This window comes from Hesperophylax consimilis, chromosome 10 (assembly GCF_061612785.1).
Source record: "Hesperophylax consimilis isolate HC1 chromosome 10, BYU_Hcon_1.0, whole genome shotgun sequence".
Classification (NCBI taxonomy): Eukaryota; Metazoa; Arthropoda; class Insecta; order Trichoptera; family Limnephilidae; genus Hesperophylax; species Hesperophylax consimilis.
Genome location: NC_142845.1, coordinates 31,657,608 through 31,679,778, shown reverse-complemented (window position 1 = coordinate 31,679,778; position 22,171 = coordinate 31,657,608). Strand labels below are relative to the sequence as shown.

General features: G+C 34.1%; 1 protein-coding gene across 1 annotated transcript in view; it reads left to right on the top strand.

The window, feature by feature from the left end:
* The window catches only part of LOC149420618 (uncharacterized), a 269,966-nt gene extending 249,979 nt beyond the window's left edge, over positions 1 to 19,987 (top strand). Inside the window, exons 4-6 of the mRNA XM_089636394.1 lie at positions 4,791 to 4,930; positions 14,293 to 14,408; positions 19,931 to 19,987. Of these exons, the coding sequence (XP_089492520.1) occupies positions 4,791 to 4,930; positions 14,293 to 14,408; positions 19,931 to 19,987 (313 nt within the window). The remainder of the gene's footprint in view (positions 1 to 4,790; positions 4,931 to 14,292; positions 14,409 to 19,930) is intronic.
* Positions 19,988 to 22,171: the final 2,184 nt, after the last annotated feature.

The window sequence follows — 22,171 nt, the reverse complement described above, 5'->3', positions numbered from 1 at the left end:
ACGTAATGCGTAGACGCAGCAAGATCGTCGTTATGTATCGAAAATTATATTACTTCGTGGACGCGGCAAGATCGTAGAAATGAATAAAAACATACACTGCTCGATATATACATTGTGTAGCGAACCTGTCGGCAAAATTTCAAACGTTCAATATTCGTTTCCAGACATTCCGAGAGATTTTTTGCTTCCACAAAAATTTTTGCCAAACGATTCTCCATGGGGTAAGCATCGTTCTGGCCAATTTTGACGTCAAAACATTGCAGCGTCCGTATTTCGGACGCTGTAAGTCGGTGGACGCTACAATGCTATGGAGTTTTTAGGGGTCGGACGCAACAAATGTAGCGGGATATATATATATATATATATATATATCTTATAGATCTTATTATCTTATTATTATAAATAGATAAAATACTCTTTTATTTTATGTCATTATTTTAAAATTAAGAATGATGAATATTTTGCGTTTTTTAGAGTTCCAATTACAAATAAGATAAGCAATGGTATTGATTGTCGCTTCATATTCAACAAATCATGAAAATGTTTTTTTTTGTTGTTTGTTTTTGGGGTGTTATGCCGTGTTGCGCTAACTCCTTCTTTAGCCGACCGACGTTTCGGACAGCGTTGCAGTGTCCATCATCAAGTACAGCAGTGTACACATCTTCGGATCTACCGGATCTGCCCTGATGATGGACACTGCAACGCTGTCCGAAACGTCGGCTAAAGAAGGAGTTAGCGCAACACGGCATAACACCCCAAAAACAAACAACAAAAATGCTTTTGTCCGTGAGAATCTAAAAACTTACATGAAAATGTTTCTTAAAATAAAATTAATTCTTAATTATTGAATTCCAAATTATCTAATAGAAATGGGGAAACACACACTTAAACGATTTAAAAGTAGTAAAGATTAAAGTTATAAAAAAACTCTTCAGAACTTTATTCTGTACAGTTATAAATTTAACAATTATAACCCAGATACCCCCACGAAAAACTAAAAAATTAACATATTGAAAATATACGATAATATAATAAATATATATTATTGTTAAAAAGAAACACGAGGAAACATATTTACAGTCTCCTTTCCCGATTGCCTGAAAACAAATTAGTAAAAATAAATATTACTGTTAATCTTAAACAATGTTAAGATAAGTTAACCAAATTATAGTATACTTATATGGGATAATTTTAGGATAAAATATTCTTATTGTTAATTAATATTTATTCATTCAAAAATGGTACATTACAATAGAATCCTCCGCCGCTCATCTCACCCGTGAATACCTGTGTCGAGATGAGCAACAACACAATTAGGTAAGTTTTTAGATTCTCACGGCCAAAAGCATTTTTGTTGTTTGTTTTTGGGGTGTTATGCCTAGGCTATCATAAATACTGTGCTTTCAGAATTCGCCACAAGATGTCGCCACTTCCGTTGGCATTTCGCACTTGGACGGGCCCAGGCCACAAATAAATAAGCACAAACTCGACAACCAAAATTTACACATCTTCGGATCTACCGGATCTGCCCTGATGATGGACACTGCAACGCTGTCCGAAACGTCGGCTAAAGAAGGAGTTAGCGCAACACGGCATAACACCCCAAAAACAAACAACAATAAAAAACAACACAATTATATTTAATCAAATAAGTAAAGTACATAATACATACATAGATGGATTATGATTATATCAAATATGGGGTTTCTAAGATGATTCATGACAGAAGCTACGATATCGGTTATCCAAAATCACCTCTCTCAGCTAGTATGGAATTTTTACCATTTTCTTGAATAGTTTCAACGAAACTATATGTTTTATATATTCTCAAAAGCAACGGGGCTTTATATTATAATATAGCTTTCAATTATTATGTAGTAAGTCATTTTTTAGTGAATCTAAATTTTTACTAAGTACGCAACACTCCTTCACCGCCTCCACAGAAAAGTAGTAAGCACTTACCTTTTTCTGTGATTTTTGACCGGATTATATCAGGGAAAGGCTTTAATTTAATCAAGATTCAATTTGTATTTTTTACTCACTCTATTCTAACGGTATCCAACTGCCACTTCCGCACGCACTTCCGCCGGAAGGAAGCAGTCCCAACACCCGACACCAGCACCCCAGCCTGTAATGTAACCAATAAAGCTGTGCGGCTGTTTGTGACGGGATTGTTTGAATTTCATATCGGTCGTGAAAAGCTCCGTGAAAACTGTTTTCGAGGGAATTATAAATAATGAAGTTATTGCGTCAAGAGCTTTTAGCGTAATTGAATTATGTTATTATAATTTACCCCCTGATAAGGGAAAATAGCGCCGGTATGTTAGGGTAAATTTTTGTTATGGAAGTGGATCGTTTTTTGTGAAATACTATTTGAATATGACGCACACAGTTTACCGGAGTATAGCTGTTTCGCATTCGTAAGTTGTTATTACATATTCAAAAGGTGTAACACTTACGTTATACGTGAAAGTGCAAAATTTATGACTTCTTACTCGTGGAAATCGTATTATTTATTATACCGAAGTATTCTAAATATTTTATTAGTAAATGACTAGATAAACAGCCACAGAATAAAGAAGAACGCAAGAAATGCCACAAGGGCGTGTTTCTTGTTCCAAAAGTTAGACGATTCTGCGCTTAGATTTCTTATGTAGAACTGTATTTCACCATCATTATGAAATTCAAAAGAGATTTTGATATACGATGTCAGGCGAGTGTAAAAGAGACAGAGCGTATTCTAAATGGAGTAAATCCAAAAGGTGCCGAGTCAGTGGAAACATTGCTTTCATTCAAATTTATTGTTTACAAATGGCCAATGCAAAATGCCAAAAACAAGTGTAGTGACTTCCACTAGTTCATTGTGACTTTATAAAAATAATAATTGTTAAAATATTTTTAATGATTTAAGTGTTTCTTTAATAATAACACAATCAAAATTAAGGCTAGTACTTACTGGAAACTCAGCTCTTAACTATTTATATCCCTTCTTCCGAAACGACACGAAGGGATATAAATACATTTTTTTTAGTTTTTATTTATTGTTATCTTCGTGATGATTAAGATTTGACGGTATTTTTACATGTTTATTTGCTTGAATGCATCTATTGTATTACGTCCTACAACATTTCATATCATTTACCAACAACTTTGTATATTTTATAAGCTTTTGCCACGACAGGAAATTTCCTGAATCGCTGCAAGAAAAACATTCTGCTCAAATGCAACAAATGTTTGTTTACCGAGTAGACAATTTTTAATGCTACTCTCTTTTTAAAATCTCTCTGATAATAAGAATAATATTATCCTTCTCTCTCTTAGTTGGATATAGCATTCAAACTGGTTCATACTTCATAGTAACTTTAAAGATACTTGTTGAATGAGTCTGTCTGCCAAGAATGAAATATTACTGCCAAGCTTCTAGAAAGGCTGCGCAAATATACAAAAGATTCTCACAAAGATCAAAGTCCCTCATCTCTATTCTATACTTGTTTTGGTTTCACGAATTCGAGAAAGATTCACTGGAAAATGCACAAACATCGAGTAATCAAAAAGATGTTTCATGAAATTCGTTCTCGCCGAGAGGTTGGAATCTTTTCGAAAGCTTGGGAATTTTTCATTTGTTATAAGACCATAAAAATAATATTCTTCGGATTTAAATTGTGTAGCTGTTTTCTTCACGATGTCTTAATATGTTAAATGAATCAGAAAAGACATGTTTTTTTGATATATGGGTATTTTAAGAATTTTAATGCCTCTCGTGAAATTTATTGAATTTTCTCAATTATATTTATTGAATGTGTTTGTGTTATTTTAGGTATTAGAAGTCTCGATCTCTATGAGAAATAGATACTCAATACCCTATTTAGTACATATACTCTAATAAAATTATGTCAGTACTTAAAAAGCGTATATGATGAAGAGTTTGTTTGTTACAGGTAGTTTTCGTTGGTAGCTGGAAAATTTATGCCGTTACTCTGAGTGACTTACTTTCATATACCCAATAATATGCTTTTAAAGTTGCTGGTAACTATCGAAATTCATAATACATTCAAAGTATTTACCTGTTCCTTGAACATAACCTATTCAGTCTGATGATGGTTTGGAACCCACATAATATCAGGCAGACAACAGTGGTGCAGTCACTCTGAGTGACCTGTTGGTGAACATCCAGTACCTCCAGGCAGCCTGTCTGTTCTGAAAGAGGCATATCAGTAGTTATCGAACTAATTTGATGATGTGTTAGTTACAAAGTGGTGGCTGTGGTGCAGTCACTCTGTGTGACCGGCTAGCGGACACCCAGTTACAGCAGGCAGTCTGCCTATGCTGGAAGAAGTGCATCAATAGTTGTGGAACTAAGTTGATGATGTGTTAGTTACAGGGAGGTGGCTGTGGTTACAGGCAACAGTGGTGCAGTCACTCTGCGTGACCTGCTAGCGGACACCCAGTTACCTACAGCAGGCAGTCTGCCTATGCTGGAAGAAGTGCATCAATATTTGTGGAACTAAGTTGATGATGTGTTAGTTACAGGGTGGTGCCTGTGGTTGCAGTCACTCTGAGTGGCCTGCTAGCTGACACTCAGTTACAGCAGGCAGTCTGCCTGTGCTAGGAGAAGTGTATCAATAGTTGTGGAACTAAGTTGATGATGTGTTAGTTACAGGGTGGTGCCAGTGGTTGCAGTCACTCTGAGTGGCCTGCTAGCGGACACTCAGTTACAGCAGGCAGTCTGCCTGTGCTAGGAGAAGTGTATCAATAGTTGTGGAACTAAGTTGATGATGTGTTAGTTACAGGGTGGTGGCTGTGGTTGCAGGCAACAGTGGTGCAGTCACTCTAAGTGGCTTGCTGGCGGACACCCAGTACCAGCTGTCTGTGGCGGCAGTCTGTGCTGGTAGGAAGTACAGGAGCGGTCCTGTCGTCTTTCGCACGCTGGGTAAGTCCAAATTTAAACCTTTGTTAAATTATAAATTGTTTTATTAGTTTTATATCACTAGATTAGACAAATTCCCTCCATCACAAAGGACGTGTTTTGTTTTTTGACCAAAGGAAGGCTATAGCTTTTCTGCGACTGATTTTAACTTGGTTTTACATCTTCTTTTTCAGCTCGCATAAAATAAACACTACTCCGATGAGTTATACTTTTTTTAAGGGCTTCAAAGAAAAAAATATTTTTGAAAACTTCAAAAAAAATTTACTTAATATTGAAAACTAAAATACCTTAGATTAGAAAACGAAATTTACCAGGAAAACTTCGGTGTTTTAAAATCCTCCGGATTCTCAATATCTGCATTTAAAAATATTAACTTTGGTTGTTTGTCTGTCCTGAGTCCTGAACTCTGGTTCAATGAACCCATGTTCATTGACGGCATCTGACGGCCGGCATAGTCCAGTGGTAACGCATTGGACTGCCATTCCGAAGGTCGCGGGTTCGAACCCGGCGTGCGCAAATAAATTTTATTTGATTAATTTGTGTTATTTCACAATTAATTAATTCAAATAATATATATATAGTATATTTGCGGCACGTTCCAGAGTGGAAGATACTACCAGTATCGCCCTGGTGTAAGACCACCATTCAGAATTGAAACGTTGCTCCAAATGGCTTTAGCCGTGTTTAGTGACTAGATCTGAATAGCCAGGTACTTCCCCACCTTCCTCTTTCCCTTCCCCACTTACCTTCAGCCTCACAACATCCCCCAATTGGGGATGCCATAGTCTCACTGGCTCCAGACGGGAGCAGTTGGGACTCTTGTGAGGTATTCACTATAAAAAAAAATTTTTTAAAAAATGTTCAAGATTTGAACTGTTTTTTGTGAAAATTTCAGACAAGCGATACAGTATCTACGTGTAATATAATATTTTTAATAAAACATTAAATTTTAATATCCCGTGATTCTTCACGCCATTCAAACATACTAATTTCTATTGTCTGTATTGTGAATTATTCCTGAAAATATTCACGTTCAATGAACTCAAAATTACACATCTGCCCTGATGATGGACACTGCAATACCCCAAAAGCAAAATAACTATAGAACTCAAAATAGCTTTGAATTTAAGTGTCATTTTCAAAAGAGGAACAGCTTTTGTGAAGAATAATTCAGACAAGCGAAAAGTAGGTGTATAAAAACGTAGGAACAAGTTAATATTTAAATAGAAAACTATTTTAAAATGACATTTTCAAAATTGAAACTTTAATATCACGTGTTTTTTCGATTTGTGGATACGATTATGATGTTCAGCTCATGTTCATTTAGAAATTAACGCATTTTAATTTATTTTTTTCGCTTCTTTATTTAAATTAGGGACTTTCAATATTTACTGCCTGTACACCACTGATCAGTACAAAATACCAATTCACTCAGATTATCAGTCATTTTAGCTCTAAGAATATCCATTTCATCCGTGATGAAATATTGGTTTTTCATTTATTTTTTCGATTCCAGTTATTTAATTTTGCTCTCATATTACATTCCATTCAAAATGATTAAATCCACAAGTATAAAAAAGGTGGATCACATTGATTGAAAAATGTATGATTTTCGTGATATTTCACATTTTATTTGGAAATCAGAAATTTTGTAAATTTACACTGATAATTTTTATGTTTTTGTTTATTTTATGTCAAAAATGTTTTTGATACTAAAAGACTCTGTAAAAAATAATAGAAATAATCAAATGCTGTATAAATGAGATAGATCCGTTAGTCATATGTGTGGTAAAGCCAAATATGATCTTGTGAGATTTATGGATATACGCACAGAAAGCAAAGCTGATGTACGCGTAATGAGTAAGATCAAAGGGACGCTTAGATGGTTTGGGCATGTAGAGAGAATGAACGAAGAAATGAGTGTAGGGAGAATAATAGAAGAGTATGTTTGTAAGAATAAGTTTGCGAAGAACATCGCATTCGGAAACGTTCCGGGAAGGATGTACCAACCATTTGTGCTAACGTAACCTAGTAATGTAATTTCAGCAATTTTTATAATTTCATATTTCTTTAAAAAGTTGTTTTCATTTTTATAAGATTATTTTCATGATTTCATTTTTCTCACTAAAATTTCAAATGTTTTGTCCATAAATAAATTTAGAATACTGCGTTTTAAAAATCAGATTAATAATTAATAAATATGGGTATAGCGTTTAAGAAAGAACAAAAAATAATTAAAATTTTCACTACAAACTAATAAAATTCCATAATATAGTTTTCTGTAAATAAGGGTTCTAATCAAAATCATAAATGTTGACATTTGAGTATTCAAAATTCACGTCAATGTTGTTGTGGGTAATATATTAACGTAACCCTCAACAAGGTTGACATTTGAATGTTAACAATTCATGACCTTTCTTCGAGATTAGTGTGTTTAGAATTTTATTGATTACCTACTTACATTCATCAATCATTTTTCACAAAATTAATCATAAATGATCTCAGTATGATGATAATGATAAAGTATCCGAGTTGTCCTGACGATACAAATGAATCCTTTTTTAGCAGCATCAAGTGAGGCAATACAAGAGACAGTTAGTTTTGGGTTTGCTATTTCTGAAATCGTGTTAGTTTTGGAAAGCGATTTTCAAGCGGTTCTCCAAATTTGCCCCTCGTTCAACCCTCGTCTAAATCGGTTCTCTCCATTCAGAAACTTGCGATTTAACAAGGGTATATAATATTGTGTTAACTAAAGTATTGCGTGTAGATTATTACAAGGTGTTATGTAGTTTACATATGCGTAAATAATATATAAAAGATATTATTTTATTTTATTTTTTTTTTACATATCAACTCCACACAGGAAACCCCGAGCAAAATAATTTCCCTCAGGGCCTATTTCATCTCTGGGGATACTGTGTAGAGGGTCTTTTTGAGTAGAGGAAGGAATGAACATGGGTTTTGAAGAGAGGAAACACAGAGACCTGCAAATCGTTCCACAGTCGAGCTATTGAACTCAGGAACGAGTCGTAGAAGCGACCCGTTCTCATGTGACAAATGTCAAAAGTGTGTTGTGCCATATGTATCAATGGCGCTAGTGCCTCAGAGCATATTCCATTGTAATAACGGTAGAATAAGGACATCCTACCTGCCTGACGCCTGTGCTCTAAAGATTCAATCTGCTTCTTAAGTTAGAGGAATCTATCAAACGGACCGCCCGTTTCTAGAGTGAAAGGCCTTTTTCAGGTACTTAGAGGCTCCAAAATGGAGGTGGCAGCCGAATTCAACAGTGGGGCACACTTGAATTGCGATTTGTACAGGGTCAGCAGTTGTTTACTTTTATTTATAAACAAATTCTTCTAAAATTATTTACATCGTGCAGAAGTTATTACTTTCAGCGGAATTTATCCGCATTCGATCGAAAATAATAACAAATTATTTCTTTAACGTATTTTATTCTATAGACAGCCGAGCCTAGACCCTAGACAGTAAGAAATAGTAATTTGCGGTTTAACTTTAAAAATATTTAAGTGCGTTCAATTCATGAGATTATTTTATACAAATCCGAGGGTACCTTTACCCTTCCCCCGACCTATGCCCTTGCATTAGATAAAAAGACTACTTATTCATACATATATTAAATTTAATTGCATTATCCATTCAAAAAATTATCCATGCTAACAATCTGCAATCAGTCGAACATACCCGTACATTTAACCGGAGTACCGATGGAGTTAAAAGTAGAAACGTGGAACATTTACGCCTAAATTTCATGAAAAATAAAAAAGTTACAGTATTAGGTATTATTGTATATTAAATAACCTGAAAGTTGGAATCTTATATTATTACTAAAAAACTAAAGCTAACAAGATCCATTTAAACCTTAAAACTTAATAATTTATCTTACCATTTTCTACATATGAGTGTCCATGGGGTAAAGTGCACAAACTTCAAGAGGTGATTCGACATGATGTTATAATTAAATAAAAAATAAAAAATTCAAAATTACTTCGTTTTTTCCAAACAAAAATATTTTTTCCGTAGAATAATATTATTTTTTCCATACAAAAATATTTATCAGTAGAATAATATTAGTTTTTCCATCGAAACAATACAAATTTTGTACCTGAAAACAACCTTAAAACTTTGAATTTTCTAAAAAAGGTATTAATATTTTTTACCTGAACTATCACGTAGAATCACCTCACACTCCCTACGGACACTCTGTATATTCCTAGCGTGAGTATTAATTATTTTTTCTTAAATTGTTAATCAAATTTCTGTTCAAGGTATCGTTTTAATAATAAGATCAACATGTATTTTCATATTCCGCTAATTACATAATTCTCTTACAAACCGTACTTCCACCACTTTATAGCCCGATGGGTAAAATATTTACATATGCGATACGTAACTCAGATAAATTTATCAAATTATGGTATGTATATACAACTTTGTTATTAACGTATTTCCTATCATGCTGATGGAAAATGTTCTAGGGAAAATGGATTTCCCAGTTTACTCATCGGCTTGGTAAAATATTAACAAATTAATTGGCACAATCAGTGCATTGTAAACAAACTGTTACCATATTCCATGAACAACTTTGTTACCAAACATATTTTTATTATTAATGAATAAAAAATATTTTGGTTAATCTAAATTTTGAAGCAGAGATCTGTTTAAAATTCTAGTAAAAGAGCAGTAATAACTCGTGAACGGTAGGGTTCTGGCATTTTGAATTTTTTAATCTTCTTCTGTAAATAATTTTGCGTTTAATTCAGATCACAACTAAAAAAATCATCATGGGGCAAATCATAAAAGTTAAATCTACGCTAAACGAAGACAGAATTCAACGAGAGCCAAAAGGCTGCGCTTTTGTGACGGACAGAATTGCCAAGATATTGAGGAAAGAAATCATCAATACTGTCTTTGGACCACGACCAAGATACAACATTTACTGAGGCCTGCAAAAACCAAGTATAATCTTGAGACAGAAAAAGTTTGCAAACTCAGCTTGACAAGGTTTATGTAGACCAGACAGAACGGACGATCTTGACAAATTAAGGCTGGCCGCATACATACGTTGTCCGTATTCGATTTACAAATTCGTTTTCCGTATTCGGAATTCCGTGAGACTAGCGCAAACGTTCGTTTTTCTTCATTCGGAATGTATAAACGTCAGTACCAGTGTTGCCAACAAGGGCGATATATCGCCATTTAGGCTACTCAGAGCGAGAATCGGCGCCGAAAAAAATCTAACTGGTCGCCAATTAAGCTACTTCAAAAACATCAATTTTAAACATGTCCCGAAATTCTCTAGCCACCCCCCCCCCCCCCATGAAATTTATTTTTCTGGGGACAAATTTTGTATTTTCTTGAAATTCTCTAGCCACTCTCCCCATGAATTTTTTTTTATTTTTTGGGTACAAATTTTAATTTTTTGAAATTCTCTAGCCACCCCCCCCCACGAAATTTTTATTTTCACGTAAAAACATCAATTTTAAACATGTCCCACCTAACAGCAAATTCGGCTACTTTACGCTAGGTACCTTATGTATGAGAAACGGCGATATTAGGTCAAGATCCGTTGGCAACACTGTATTACGAACGGAAATTTCCGTACGTTTGCGTCGGCACAAACAAACTGTATGCAATAGCTGCGTTCCACATGACGTCATTAGGTTTTTTCCATTCGGTTTCTCCGAACGCGCCGGCTCGCATTCGGAACGTGCGTAAGGAATTTGTTCCGTTCGGAACTAAAACGAACGTGTGCGGCAGTTAATGTATTTTCTACTGATTCCGTGCATTCGGATGTCCGAATACGGAAAACGAATTCGGAAATCGAATACGAAAAACGTATGTATGCGGCCAGCCTTAACAAGATCTTTCGAGCATGTTAACTTGGCTACCCTGACAAATCGGCAATTCCCCGAGCATTTAATTGAAACCGCCCAATGCTTTGGCTTTATTCCTGAAATCCTGGGAAGACCCAAAACGCAAACAGCTTGCCTAGTTACACAGGTAATTGAAATTCATAATAAATCCCATTAACATTAATAAAGACGACGGGGCTACGCTGTTATATAATAGTTCTTGGTATCCTGTAATTGACGGCTACACCAAAACTAAACGCAGAAAACAATTTTAAATTTTACTGTTATATCATATCTTAGGGCATTGGAGTTGGCAACACAGTATTACATCTACATACATAACTCAGTCAAGTAAATACAAACATCAGATGGTAATAGTAATAAGGACAAATGAGCCGCAGTATTAGTAAGTAAGACACACGAAAGGGTATTGTTTAAGCCCTAGCTAGTTAAAGGACTACGAAAGAATCAAAAAAACAAAAACATAATACCCCAAAATAAATCACCAAGTTCATCATGAGCTATTTAGCTTAGAAAAAAACAATTTACTGCTAATAAAATGAGACAAGGTAAACCCATAATTTTTAAATTACATTATTTTAACATTTTGTATTTAATTATCAATTTCAAAAAGGCTTTTGCTGAAACGGCTATTGTAATAATAATAAACCATCAGAACTAATTAAAAATATCAAATTTGACTCATTTTAATGACAAAATAAAAAATATTATTCAAGAAAACAACCACATAGTTTCCTCAAAAGAAAATCTATTTGTAGGATTGTGATTTTATTTGTGGCTTAATTGAAGATAAATTATTTTTACGTTAGATCATATCCGTGAGCCACTTGTATTGAAATGTTCAATAAGGGGAACGGTAATAATTGATAAGTTATTATGTGAGTGCGTGTCTAAGTAAACACGCACATGAACATAGACTTCTGGAGTCATTCATTCTTACCTCAAATCATTGTTTTTAAGAAATATTACGAAATGTGATACGAAAAACATTTTACTGTAAAAGGCCTCAAATAAAAAGAAATGATTTGGTTACAAAAATTTTGTGTTTCAATATTATACCTTTTATTGATAGATATCAACTTTATCGCTTGTCTGAAGAATTCTTCACACAGTACAGGCAGTACCAATTTTGAAAATAATACTATTTAAGTTCATTAAACCACACGGAGAAAAGTGAGTATGGCTGATTTATTAAAACCCTTTTAAAAACGTGATGGCACGCCGTTTCCTAACAAACTATCAGTACACTCAGAATATATCTGAACACGTGTTCACGCATCTGCGCTTATCCTAATATATGTAAAAACGAAACGAAACGAAACGAGATGCGAAATTATATATTCCGACATCCTCATAACATATTCGTGTTTTACCGGCAATTTGTTGGGAAACCTCTCAATTCATTTGTTTAAGGTCTGCAATCCCGTTTTTAACAGGAATAAGATTGATTTTAATAATAACCAGATTTTACAACATTAGCAATATTTGATATCAATAAGTTTTTTACGTGCAAATTTCACATTTCACGCGGGAATTTTAATTTTTTAATTTTAATTTCACGAAAAAAAACAACTATGCACATACAACTGAAATTAGTATATTTAATGATTGACTAGCCCAGCCCCCTGAAAAATCACGGAGTATTGTAATTCACATTTTGAAAAGGAAAATTATTTTAATTTTCTGTTGAAATATTATATTGTAGGTAGGTACTTTATAGCTTCTCTGGATTAATCTTCACACAAGCAATTCCAAATTTGAAAATGAATTTGAGTTAATTGAGCGTCAATAATTTCACGCAGGAATAATCCACAATCCACATCACAAACAACCGAAATTAGTACGTTTGGAGATAATTAAGGTTCGATTTTAGCCCAAAATTTATTCTTAAATGAATATAGAAAATTTAGTGTGCCGATCAATATTTACCGTTATCTAGATTGGTTTTGGTTTGTGTGATTCCAAAATGAAAACTTATCTTTGAAATGGAGTTTCTCAACTAGAGTTTCTCAACTAGAGTTGCTCAACTAGATTTGCTCAACTAGATTTGTTGTTATATATTTGTTCTAACTAAACAGATGAGATTAGAGTTGATGGTATTGAAAATGTTTGAAACCGATATAATTGTAGTCTTATGTACAACTCATGAAGAGTGTCAGCATAACTATAGAATAAGTCTAACAAATCAATATAAAGGCGTGCTGCTTTTGCTGCCAAGAGCCAATTCGATGTTTTTGTGCATCACTCGTTGGCTCGGTATATACGAGTAGTAGTATTTGCAGTTTTTGGACGTCCCGAACGTTCATCGTCTCCCAAGCTCCTACGGCAACGTTTAAATTCTGCTGCCCAAAAGTTCACTCTAGTAAATGATGGTGCAGAGTCCCCACATACAGAGTCCAACTCATCTTTGATTTGCGTAGGCGTATTGCCTTTCAAAAACAAAAATTTAAAAACAATTCGATACTATATATTTCCATTTTCACAAACATACATATCGACTCACTCAAAAGACTGTCATCTAAAAACTTTGGTGAGTAACTGTCAAAAGATGCCCAACTATATTCACTAGCTTTTATTGACGAGTACCGCCATCTTTGCGTTGAGGTCGGAAACTTTTCAGACCACCCTCGTACTTGTATATTATGTCAGGTACATAAATGATATACGAGAAAATGTGAAAAATGACACAAATACACAAAATGAATTTTGATATTAACTCCGACCTTTGCTGGCCAAATGATATAGTGTGTGGTCGCACATTATATGTACGACTATATTTCATTTTGTACATGGGTCATTTTTTACAATGTCTCCTTAGAACGGGGTACCCCAGTAAGGACACATTATCTTATATAAAAAAAATTGTTAAATAAAAAAAACAAAGAAAAACAAACAAAAAAAATATATATATATATATATATTCTCTATCGTAACCAAGAGTATATTGGAAAAAATTTTGTGATAATTGAATAATTAATAAATACTTTTTAAGCTCATATTTTGGTTGTCATAATTTTTTTTATCGTTGATTTTACTAAATATTTTATATCTTAGTTAATATACGAATAGAAAAACTTATTTCCAAAAATCTGTATTGAGTACTGAATTAAATATTAAACATAAACACTATTTCGTTTTGAACGTATTTTCCACTACCTAAGATAATATAATAGGTTCTTCAAAAATTATATTCGGATGTATTTGGTCATATTTTTAGTAATTTCCTACTCGCGGTTGTGGACTTGGTAGATAGGTTGTAAGCGAATTATCAAAAATGTAAAACATCCAAAAATAACTTAAATAATTTTTTTTTTGACCCTGACTTTGAGATCTTTTACCATGAAGTAGTCCACAATAGTAATCGTTGGCGCTAGCGTCGCACCTATGAATGTGTGTACAGTATTTACTTTGTATTGTAGAGTTACGGACCTTTATGACATAATGGTAATATTGTTTGTCTTGTTCCAGAGCCCCCCCGCACCTCCCCGCAGCAGGACGCGGGCTCCCTGGGGGGTGTTCCGCCCCCGGGGGTCCCGCCGCCCCCGCCCTCGACGGGGGATGACGGGCCGCAACCTTTCCCCACTGTAAGTAGTTACCTTACATAAATAATTATATGCATATTCTTATACGTTTCAATTCCCGTACAACTGTATTCATAATAATACGTTGTGTATGTTGTTGATTTAAATTTTATTACTATCAGGGGTGGGGAACCTTTTAGCAGTCGGGGGCCATTTGGATGTTTGTAGTCTAGACGTCAGAATCTTCAATTTATTATTATAACCTCGTTTTACAAAGTAACTGATTTATTTTATTTTTATATCACACCTGACAAGAATTCTTCGAATAAAACAAAAGAAAATGCTTGACCAAACGAAATGTTCAAACATGAATCTATTACCAGAAATTTATAACTGCACTCGGAACGCGAGAATGGTTTCCCTTGAGTTGCGTCTACTAATGAACCTTAAACTTAAGAATATTTCATGAGTTTTAATAATTGTTACACGTGGAACAAGCAAATGGTTTTCCTCGCAATTTTGCAGAATATTGTGGAAAACTAGAATTTTATAACTGCACTTCAAAACACGAGAGTAGTTTCTTTCGAAATGCTTCTGCAGATGGATCCAAAACTGTAATTTTATCTTTACGTTCTGAACACAAAATACCTCATGATAATACCTCATGATAATGAAATATTTGAGTTACACTCGTTTTGTAGTTATATTCTTGTTTGTAGGTGCAGTTTGGTCTTGCAGTTAATTTCCCTTTTGAGATTAGTTACTTTCCGATAAATCTAATTTGACGTCAAAATAAATACAGTTCTACTATTATAATCTGGCGTGTATGTATATTTCGCGTTTGTACAATGGAAAATGGGAAAACTACTCGGAGAAATAATTTTATATATAATTCTGTGATTTGCAAATATTAATTTTTAGCGTATGAGATTATATAATTAATGTAATATACCTAAACCTAGTTTAAACTTATTAACCATGGAATATTATATTCATGTACATGTACGCCTTTAGACTACCTATTTTAATCTGTCTTGGAGATACAAATGAGTGTTTTACTAAGTTGAATGGTTTTTGATTTAACGGCTATGCACTTTTTCCTCAATCCTGAACCAACGATAGTCTTGCATTATACACAATCAATTATAAAGGTTAATATAATATTATTTGCTCTAATTGAGAACGCTGAAATACTGCACCCAATATTAAAGCAAGGCGGGAAAGAAAACGCATCAGTGAACACCCACACAACAGCGAACATTAAAAAAAAACACAAATTGTTTTCCCCAAACCACCTCTACCAATGCATACTCAATCCCTCTTTCTCTTTGTATAGTGTATAGCCAAGTGTGTGCTGAAAACAAGTGAACGGTTCCATTAAGTTATTTCTCATGTTTGTAACGCTGACTAGAGAAAACACGAAATGCCAGCCATCCTTCTCCTTTAATCCTGTTTTTCTACCCTTTCTTTAGTTGACCGGCAGAATTTTTCTTACCCGCCCACACGATAAGAATCTTCATCTGCTTCTATTAGACTCAATGTTTCAAAACTCGTGAAATATAAAAAAAAAAACAAAGAAAATCTTGATAAAAATAAAAATGCATAATTTTTTTTCATTAGAAATTTGCTTATCTTGTAAACCGAGTTAGAAGTAGTCTATTCAGGCAGGAGGTTTTTTTATAGTTTTGTTGTAAATTTTCACGAAAAACTGTGAATTTCTCGAAATATTTTTTGTCGTAGCTGTGAAAGAATACTTTATAAGTATGAGTGTACATTTTTTAATTTATATTTCAATCTCTGTAGCAAAGACAAGTAGTAGCTGATTTAACATAGAAATTTAAACATCAACTGTACCGAACTTCTATCCCATTAATTTTAACATACTTTTGAAGCATACACAACATACAGCACTATTCCACACACTTAATTACAAAATAAATGCAGCATCTCAACATATTTATTTCATTACGGGAAATTCAAAAAAAAACAAGACTTAAAAAACATATACTTCGGGCTGTGTAACTTAATCATAACCTACGGTTGCATTGGGTGGGGAGGTACAGGAAGAACAACATTAAACCCGTTATTGAAGGCACAGAACTCTATTTTTCGTGTTATTATGAAGAAACCTTTCAGATATTCCAGCGACGCTCTCTTCAAGGAATTTAATGTACTAGATGTCCGACAGTGCTATATATAAAAAAATTTAAACTATGTTCATAAAAATAAAAAGAAAATGAAAACAGCCGAACACAAACATCAAACCAGAAGTAAGGGAAGAAATGACCTTTCCGTTCCAACAAGCAACAGAGCGGCTTATATTTATCTAAAACCTGACAACTTTTTCGGATTCACTGCTCAAATTCGAAAGTAGCATCATTTCAATAATATAAACTGTTCAATGCGCATAAATATACATACACTCACACATACACACATGTATACACTACACACGTCACGTAAATTAACCAAAAGTTTTTCAGGAAACCTGTTAATTCATTCGTCAAAGGCTTGCAACCCCTTTTTTAATCGGATTACCAATAAGATGAAGAGATTCTTAATAAATAATCAATAATCATCATGGGTAAAAATTATAAATCACTTTTTTTCGAAATTCCAACGTTTTAAGGTAGTTTTCATGTAAAAAGGTGAAATGAGTATGGAAAATTTATATTCTTTTATGGAGAAATATTTTCGTATGGGAAAAAAACATTGTGTTTTTTACTTTTACCATCACATAAAATCATTTCCCGAAGTTAGTCCTCTTTACCCTGGACGCCTTGTATAGTGATTCTCTTAATAGTCTGGTTATCCCTTTCCCACCAGAATAATTTATTTAAGTAATTTTCTTGTCTGAAACTCAAAATGTCTACCGATTAATCCTCAAACAACTTGGAAAACTTGGTTACGAAAAGGTACAGAAATTGATATTGTTTACTTTGTTGCCTTAACAAACAATACTGAATAATAAATACTCAAAATAGAAATTCACAATCCAACTTTCATTCGTACTTCGCCAAGTGATAAATTGAGAGACGATTATTTGCCAATGAAACAAAATTCTATCCAAGGTTAAAATTGATTGGTTTTTATTGATTTCGTTTTCTCATATTTTTTTATTACGCTGTTCTTTATTAACAATATTTATCAATGTATGATTCTAAGAATATTAAATAATATCGTGGTAAGTTTTCCCTTTGTCTGAACGAAATTACACAGGCGTAAACTACACGTACCTTTATTACACTATCAGAATAACACACGGACGGAATTAAACACGGTCAAAATTAAACATTTCGTGGCCTCAGTGGTCAAGAACTGAAGCTCTCGACTAGCAAGCCGAAAGTCTCGGGTTTATTTGTGTTGTTTCACAATTTACACATTGAAAATAATGTACATTATATCTGAGATATTGAAAGATACTCTCAGAATCACCCTAGTGTGAGACCATCAATCAGAATTGAAATGGCTTTAGCCGTTTTTGGTTACCAGATCTGAATAGCCAGATAATAACCCACCTTCCTCCTCCCCATCGCCTTCTACTCCCTACCTACTAACTTCAGCCACACTACATACCCCAGATGGGGATGCCATATTTTAACTGGCTCTAAATAAACTTTATATTTAAAAAAAAAACAACATTTACGCTAAGGTTTTTTGACGTCTTTAATTCCAGTAGGTGTAATTTAAGTAACCGTAATTATATCCATGTGTTTTTATTCCATGTATAATTCCGTCTGCGTGTAATTTTGGCACGTGAAATTCACGCGTGTGTAATTTCGCCACGTAACCAGTTTTCCTATAACCTTCAGTTCAACAAATTTTGTTGTTTCCATGATTAATTCTTTTTTTTTCATTTCTTAGAGTTAAATCGAACATTATTATTCATTAAGCCGAAGAACTTGAAAAACGCTTTTTCCTGTGGATTATTTAAATTACTTTTTGTTTCTTCGGCAGAAATTGATTGCTTTTTCAACTTAAAAATATGAGATATCCAAGACAGATATTTTTTACACGTGAACTTTTACTAACTATATTTATAATTGATTTTAGGATGCTCTGAAGATATTTGGATTTTATTCATCGAAATGAACTAGCTTAGAACGAATTTCAACTCAGTTCTGAAACTCGTACCTACATTTTAATAATAACAAAAACATCTTTTTATATTTAGGCAATAAAAGAAAATTATGTGATAAAGATTTTTTTTAGGCATACCAAAACAAGTTTACGGCCTTTTTTAAGCAATTAATTTCGTAAAATAGGTATTGTAAAAACAAAATTAACGGTCATGTTTTCAATTCGTATAAATTTGCGGGATTTTTTGTACTTCATTCAGTGTTTTGGTATTTCGTGTAGGCAAATGAAATGAAATTTATTGACGCCTGCCATTAGTGAATATCGATTGTCCGAAGTAATTACCCAGGTATCAACGTACACGCGCACGCACAGTGGACGGTACCCGATGAACAAATTAACTGGTAGAAGTGTGTTTTGGGCGTGTCTGTGAGTCTGAAGTAAGCTTAATTTTTTCCACATTTCTGGTGAAAATTGTGATACATTTTCAAAAACCGGTTGCAAGGTTGAGTTGACATCGCATTTGGGTCCAACCCAGGCGTAGTGTGTTCAATTCCTCGGCTGACTAAATCCTTCATCACAACACAAGCAACATTTTCCGCTTACTGTGGTGTTAGTAGGAGATTTCAAACTATTGTCAAGTTATTTTCCTAACCCAGTAATAGTCGCCTTTCATAAAAAAAATCGTTATTCATATTTGCTATACCTTTTAATCAAAAAATAATTATGTCGTTCGGTATTTTGGCCTTAAATAAAAATTTATGTTTTGTATGAAGGCCGCGCAGTCGTTCTTCTTAAAATAGAGCGAGGGAGTACAAAATATGTCGTTGTCAGAATATGACTGTCACTGAATATGTCAAAAAATGTCGATGTCAAAGTATATCGATTTTAAAATATGTCGATATCAAAATACGTCTACGTTGAAACATGTTGATGAGACAATGTGTCGTGGAGTCGTGTTAGGAAAACTGCGGGATTGGTTATCCGTCCACATGTTGTCGCTGCCACCTATGGAGACACCTTAAAACTATATGAACTAAATATCCTAACTTGAAACCACACACTTTTACGACATATTTTGAGCGATATTGAAACTACATATATTTACAAACACTACAGTTAGGTTCGAGCCCAAGAATTTAGCCCCATATAACCTTTGGAGCTGCGTAATAAACGGTTAACGTGTATGTATTTTATGTTTATTGTTCATAAACCGCCCGGGATGTTACCACCCACTTAAGAAGGACTTAGATACTAATTATTAATCAAGCATTATCGATATAATTTAATGTTCAACTTTTACGCTTTATTATTGTAACACTCGGAAAACGGTTGAAAGGTTATTTTACGCTTTATTATTCATGTTTTTTTGATATGGCGAACTAAGTGAGTTCTCTTTTGTATAACTTATTTCACGGGAAAAAGATATTTTTCAGTCGGTTAGAATATTTTCAAAGTAATTTACCGACACAGAGTAAATTTTTAAGCTTTTATAATTAATTGTTCAGTCGCTGTATCCCCTGCAGAGAACGAATACAACCCTCGTCCATAGCTTCCAGGAATAAAGTACCATTATATATGGTCAAATTCTTGAAGAAGAGGAAAAAAGCTGTTTATGAAGGTGGACAGCGGAAATCTCTTTTTGTTTCCCCTTTTATTCTTGATTGGAATGCTTTACCTTCACTCCCTGAAAGCTCATAAAAAATGTTTCGGGCAAACACTTCCGATTATTAAAATATTAAATTCCATTAATATATGTTAATGAAAAAATAAGAAAATACACAGATCTAGGAAATGAGAGAAAAGAATTTTGCATTCTCAAACTATAAAAATATTACCATTTATTATTTCGGCTACTGGCATTATACCTAGCTCTCTCATTAAAAATTTAGGCGTATTAGATCTATCAAAAAAATTATATATAAGGATGCAAAAGTCGGTCATTTTGAATACATGTAGGATAACGAAAGATTTTTTAAATATTTATGTTGAGGGATCAGTAGGATTTATAGGCCCTGTTAGGAGTTCTACCGAGCCGAACCCTCTGATATGAAAATATCTGGAGTCAGTGAATTATTTTCCCATTTGATCTCTGGTGGGTTGACGTGTTGTTCTTGTATTGTTTTGTATTTATTTTGCTTATATAATGCACTTACATAATGTTGATTGACTACATGACCATTTGTGGAAAAGTGTGTGGAAGGGTTTAGTTTTTCCTTTGGGGAAGATTTAGCCCGGACATAAAATCGGAAAAATTATATATCGCAGCATCGCAACAAGGCTATTTTAAACGTTGCAAAATATTCCAGACCCAACAACTTATTTCTTATAATTTATACTTCCAATTATCAAAATACAGCATTGCTTCAATAATAATATACATATTACAAAATAGCAACTAGGCTTTTAAGCAATGCGAAAATATTTCAGACGCAACAAGTGATTTCGTATAGGTAATATATTCTTCCGATTATCAAAATACAGCAATCCTTCAATAATATTATTCATATCAGAGCATAGCAACAAGGTTGTTTTAAACATTATACAAAACGTTCAAAGGTATGTAGCTTATAAGTACTTCAAGTTTCTTACAGCCAACCCAATTCACAAGAAGTAGTGTATGTATTTCAATACTACTAACTGTGTTTTAATACACAAATAGAAACTGAGGCAATCGGAATGCTTTCAGTGATGATTTCAAATTGGAACACATCGTGCATCTGTTGATTGGATCAGCGCGCCATGAGATACAGCAAGCAGATTACGCAGGTGACAGCTACAGCAGATGGCCATTAGTAGGTGGCCGGCAGCGGTAGCCAGCAGTCGGTAGCCACCAGGAATTGACCAGCCTTAGGTGGCCAGCAGCGGTAGCCAGCAGGAATTGGCAAGCCTTAGGTGTCCAGCAGTCGGTGATCCTAGTACGTCTGCGGCGGACTGTTCATTTGATTACAAAGGCCAGCACACGGAGACGCCCCATTATTGTAATGTCTTGATAGAGATGCATCCGGCTCAGCTGTTGGAGTGCTGGCAGTCATAGCTCGTCGCACGTAGTCAAGCAGCGGGCCGTGTGATTCACTTATCCAAGTGGCTGTGTGAAGGAAATGCAGCTTTCAGTTTAGAATCAGAAACGATAAGTCCAATTTCAGAAAAAAATCGCTTTGTAGAGTGTTGCTCCACCATTTATAAATATTGAATAATAATAAATATTTTGTTAGGGTTTATATATAATGCCTGCTGGGCAGGTGTTCAAGTGACGTCATCGTCAGCTTGCAAAAACACGTTGTTTACTCAATTTTCAGCGCAGGTGTTGATTTAGACCGCAATAACCTTACTCGTTGTTATGGTACATTTAATAACTCGAGTATTCTAAACTTTGTCAGAATTATAACTAGCAGCCAGTAATTGCCAGCATGGTTTTATGTATCCTAGCGTTTTCTACTATCCATTTTATTGAATGTATAATATCAGGCTTCCATGTTCAATATACATATACTTACGATTAGCAAAATACAACATCCCTTCAATGTATATCACAGTGTAGCAACAAGGCTATTTTAAACTTTGCGAAAACTTTCCAGACTCACAACTTATTCCATTATGCTTCTGGATATCAAAAAACAGTTGTTATTGTTGAATCCGAAACTTGTTTACGAATTTCAGATGCACTTGAAAATGGACTGTAAATAATTTAAACAAAACGAAATGAATTGGTGTTTGCTGGAATTGGGTGATAGAATGTGTAGGAATGA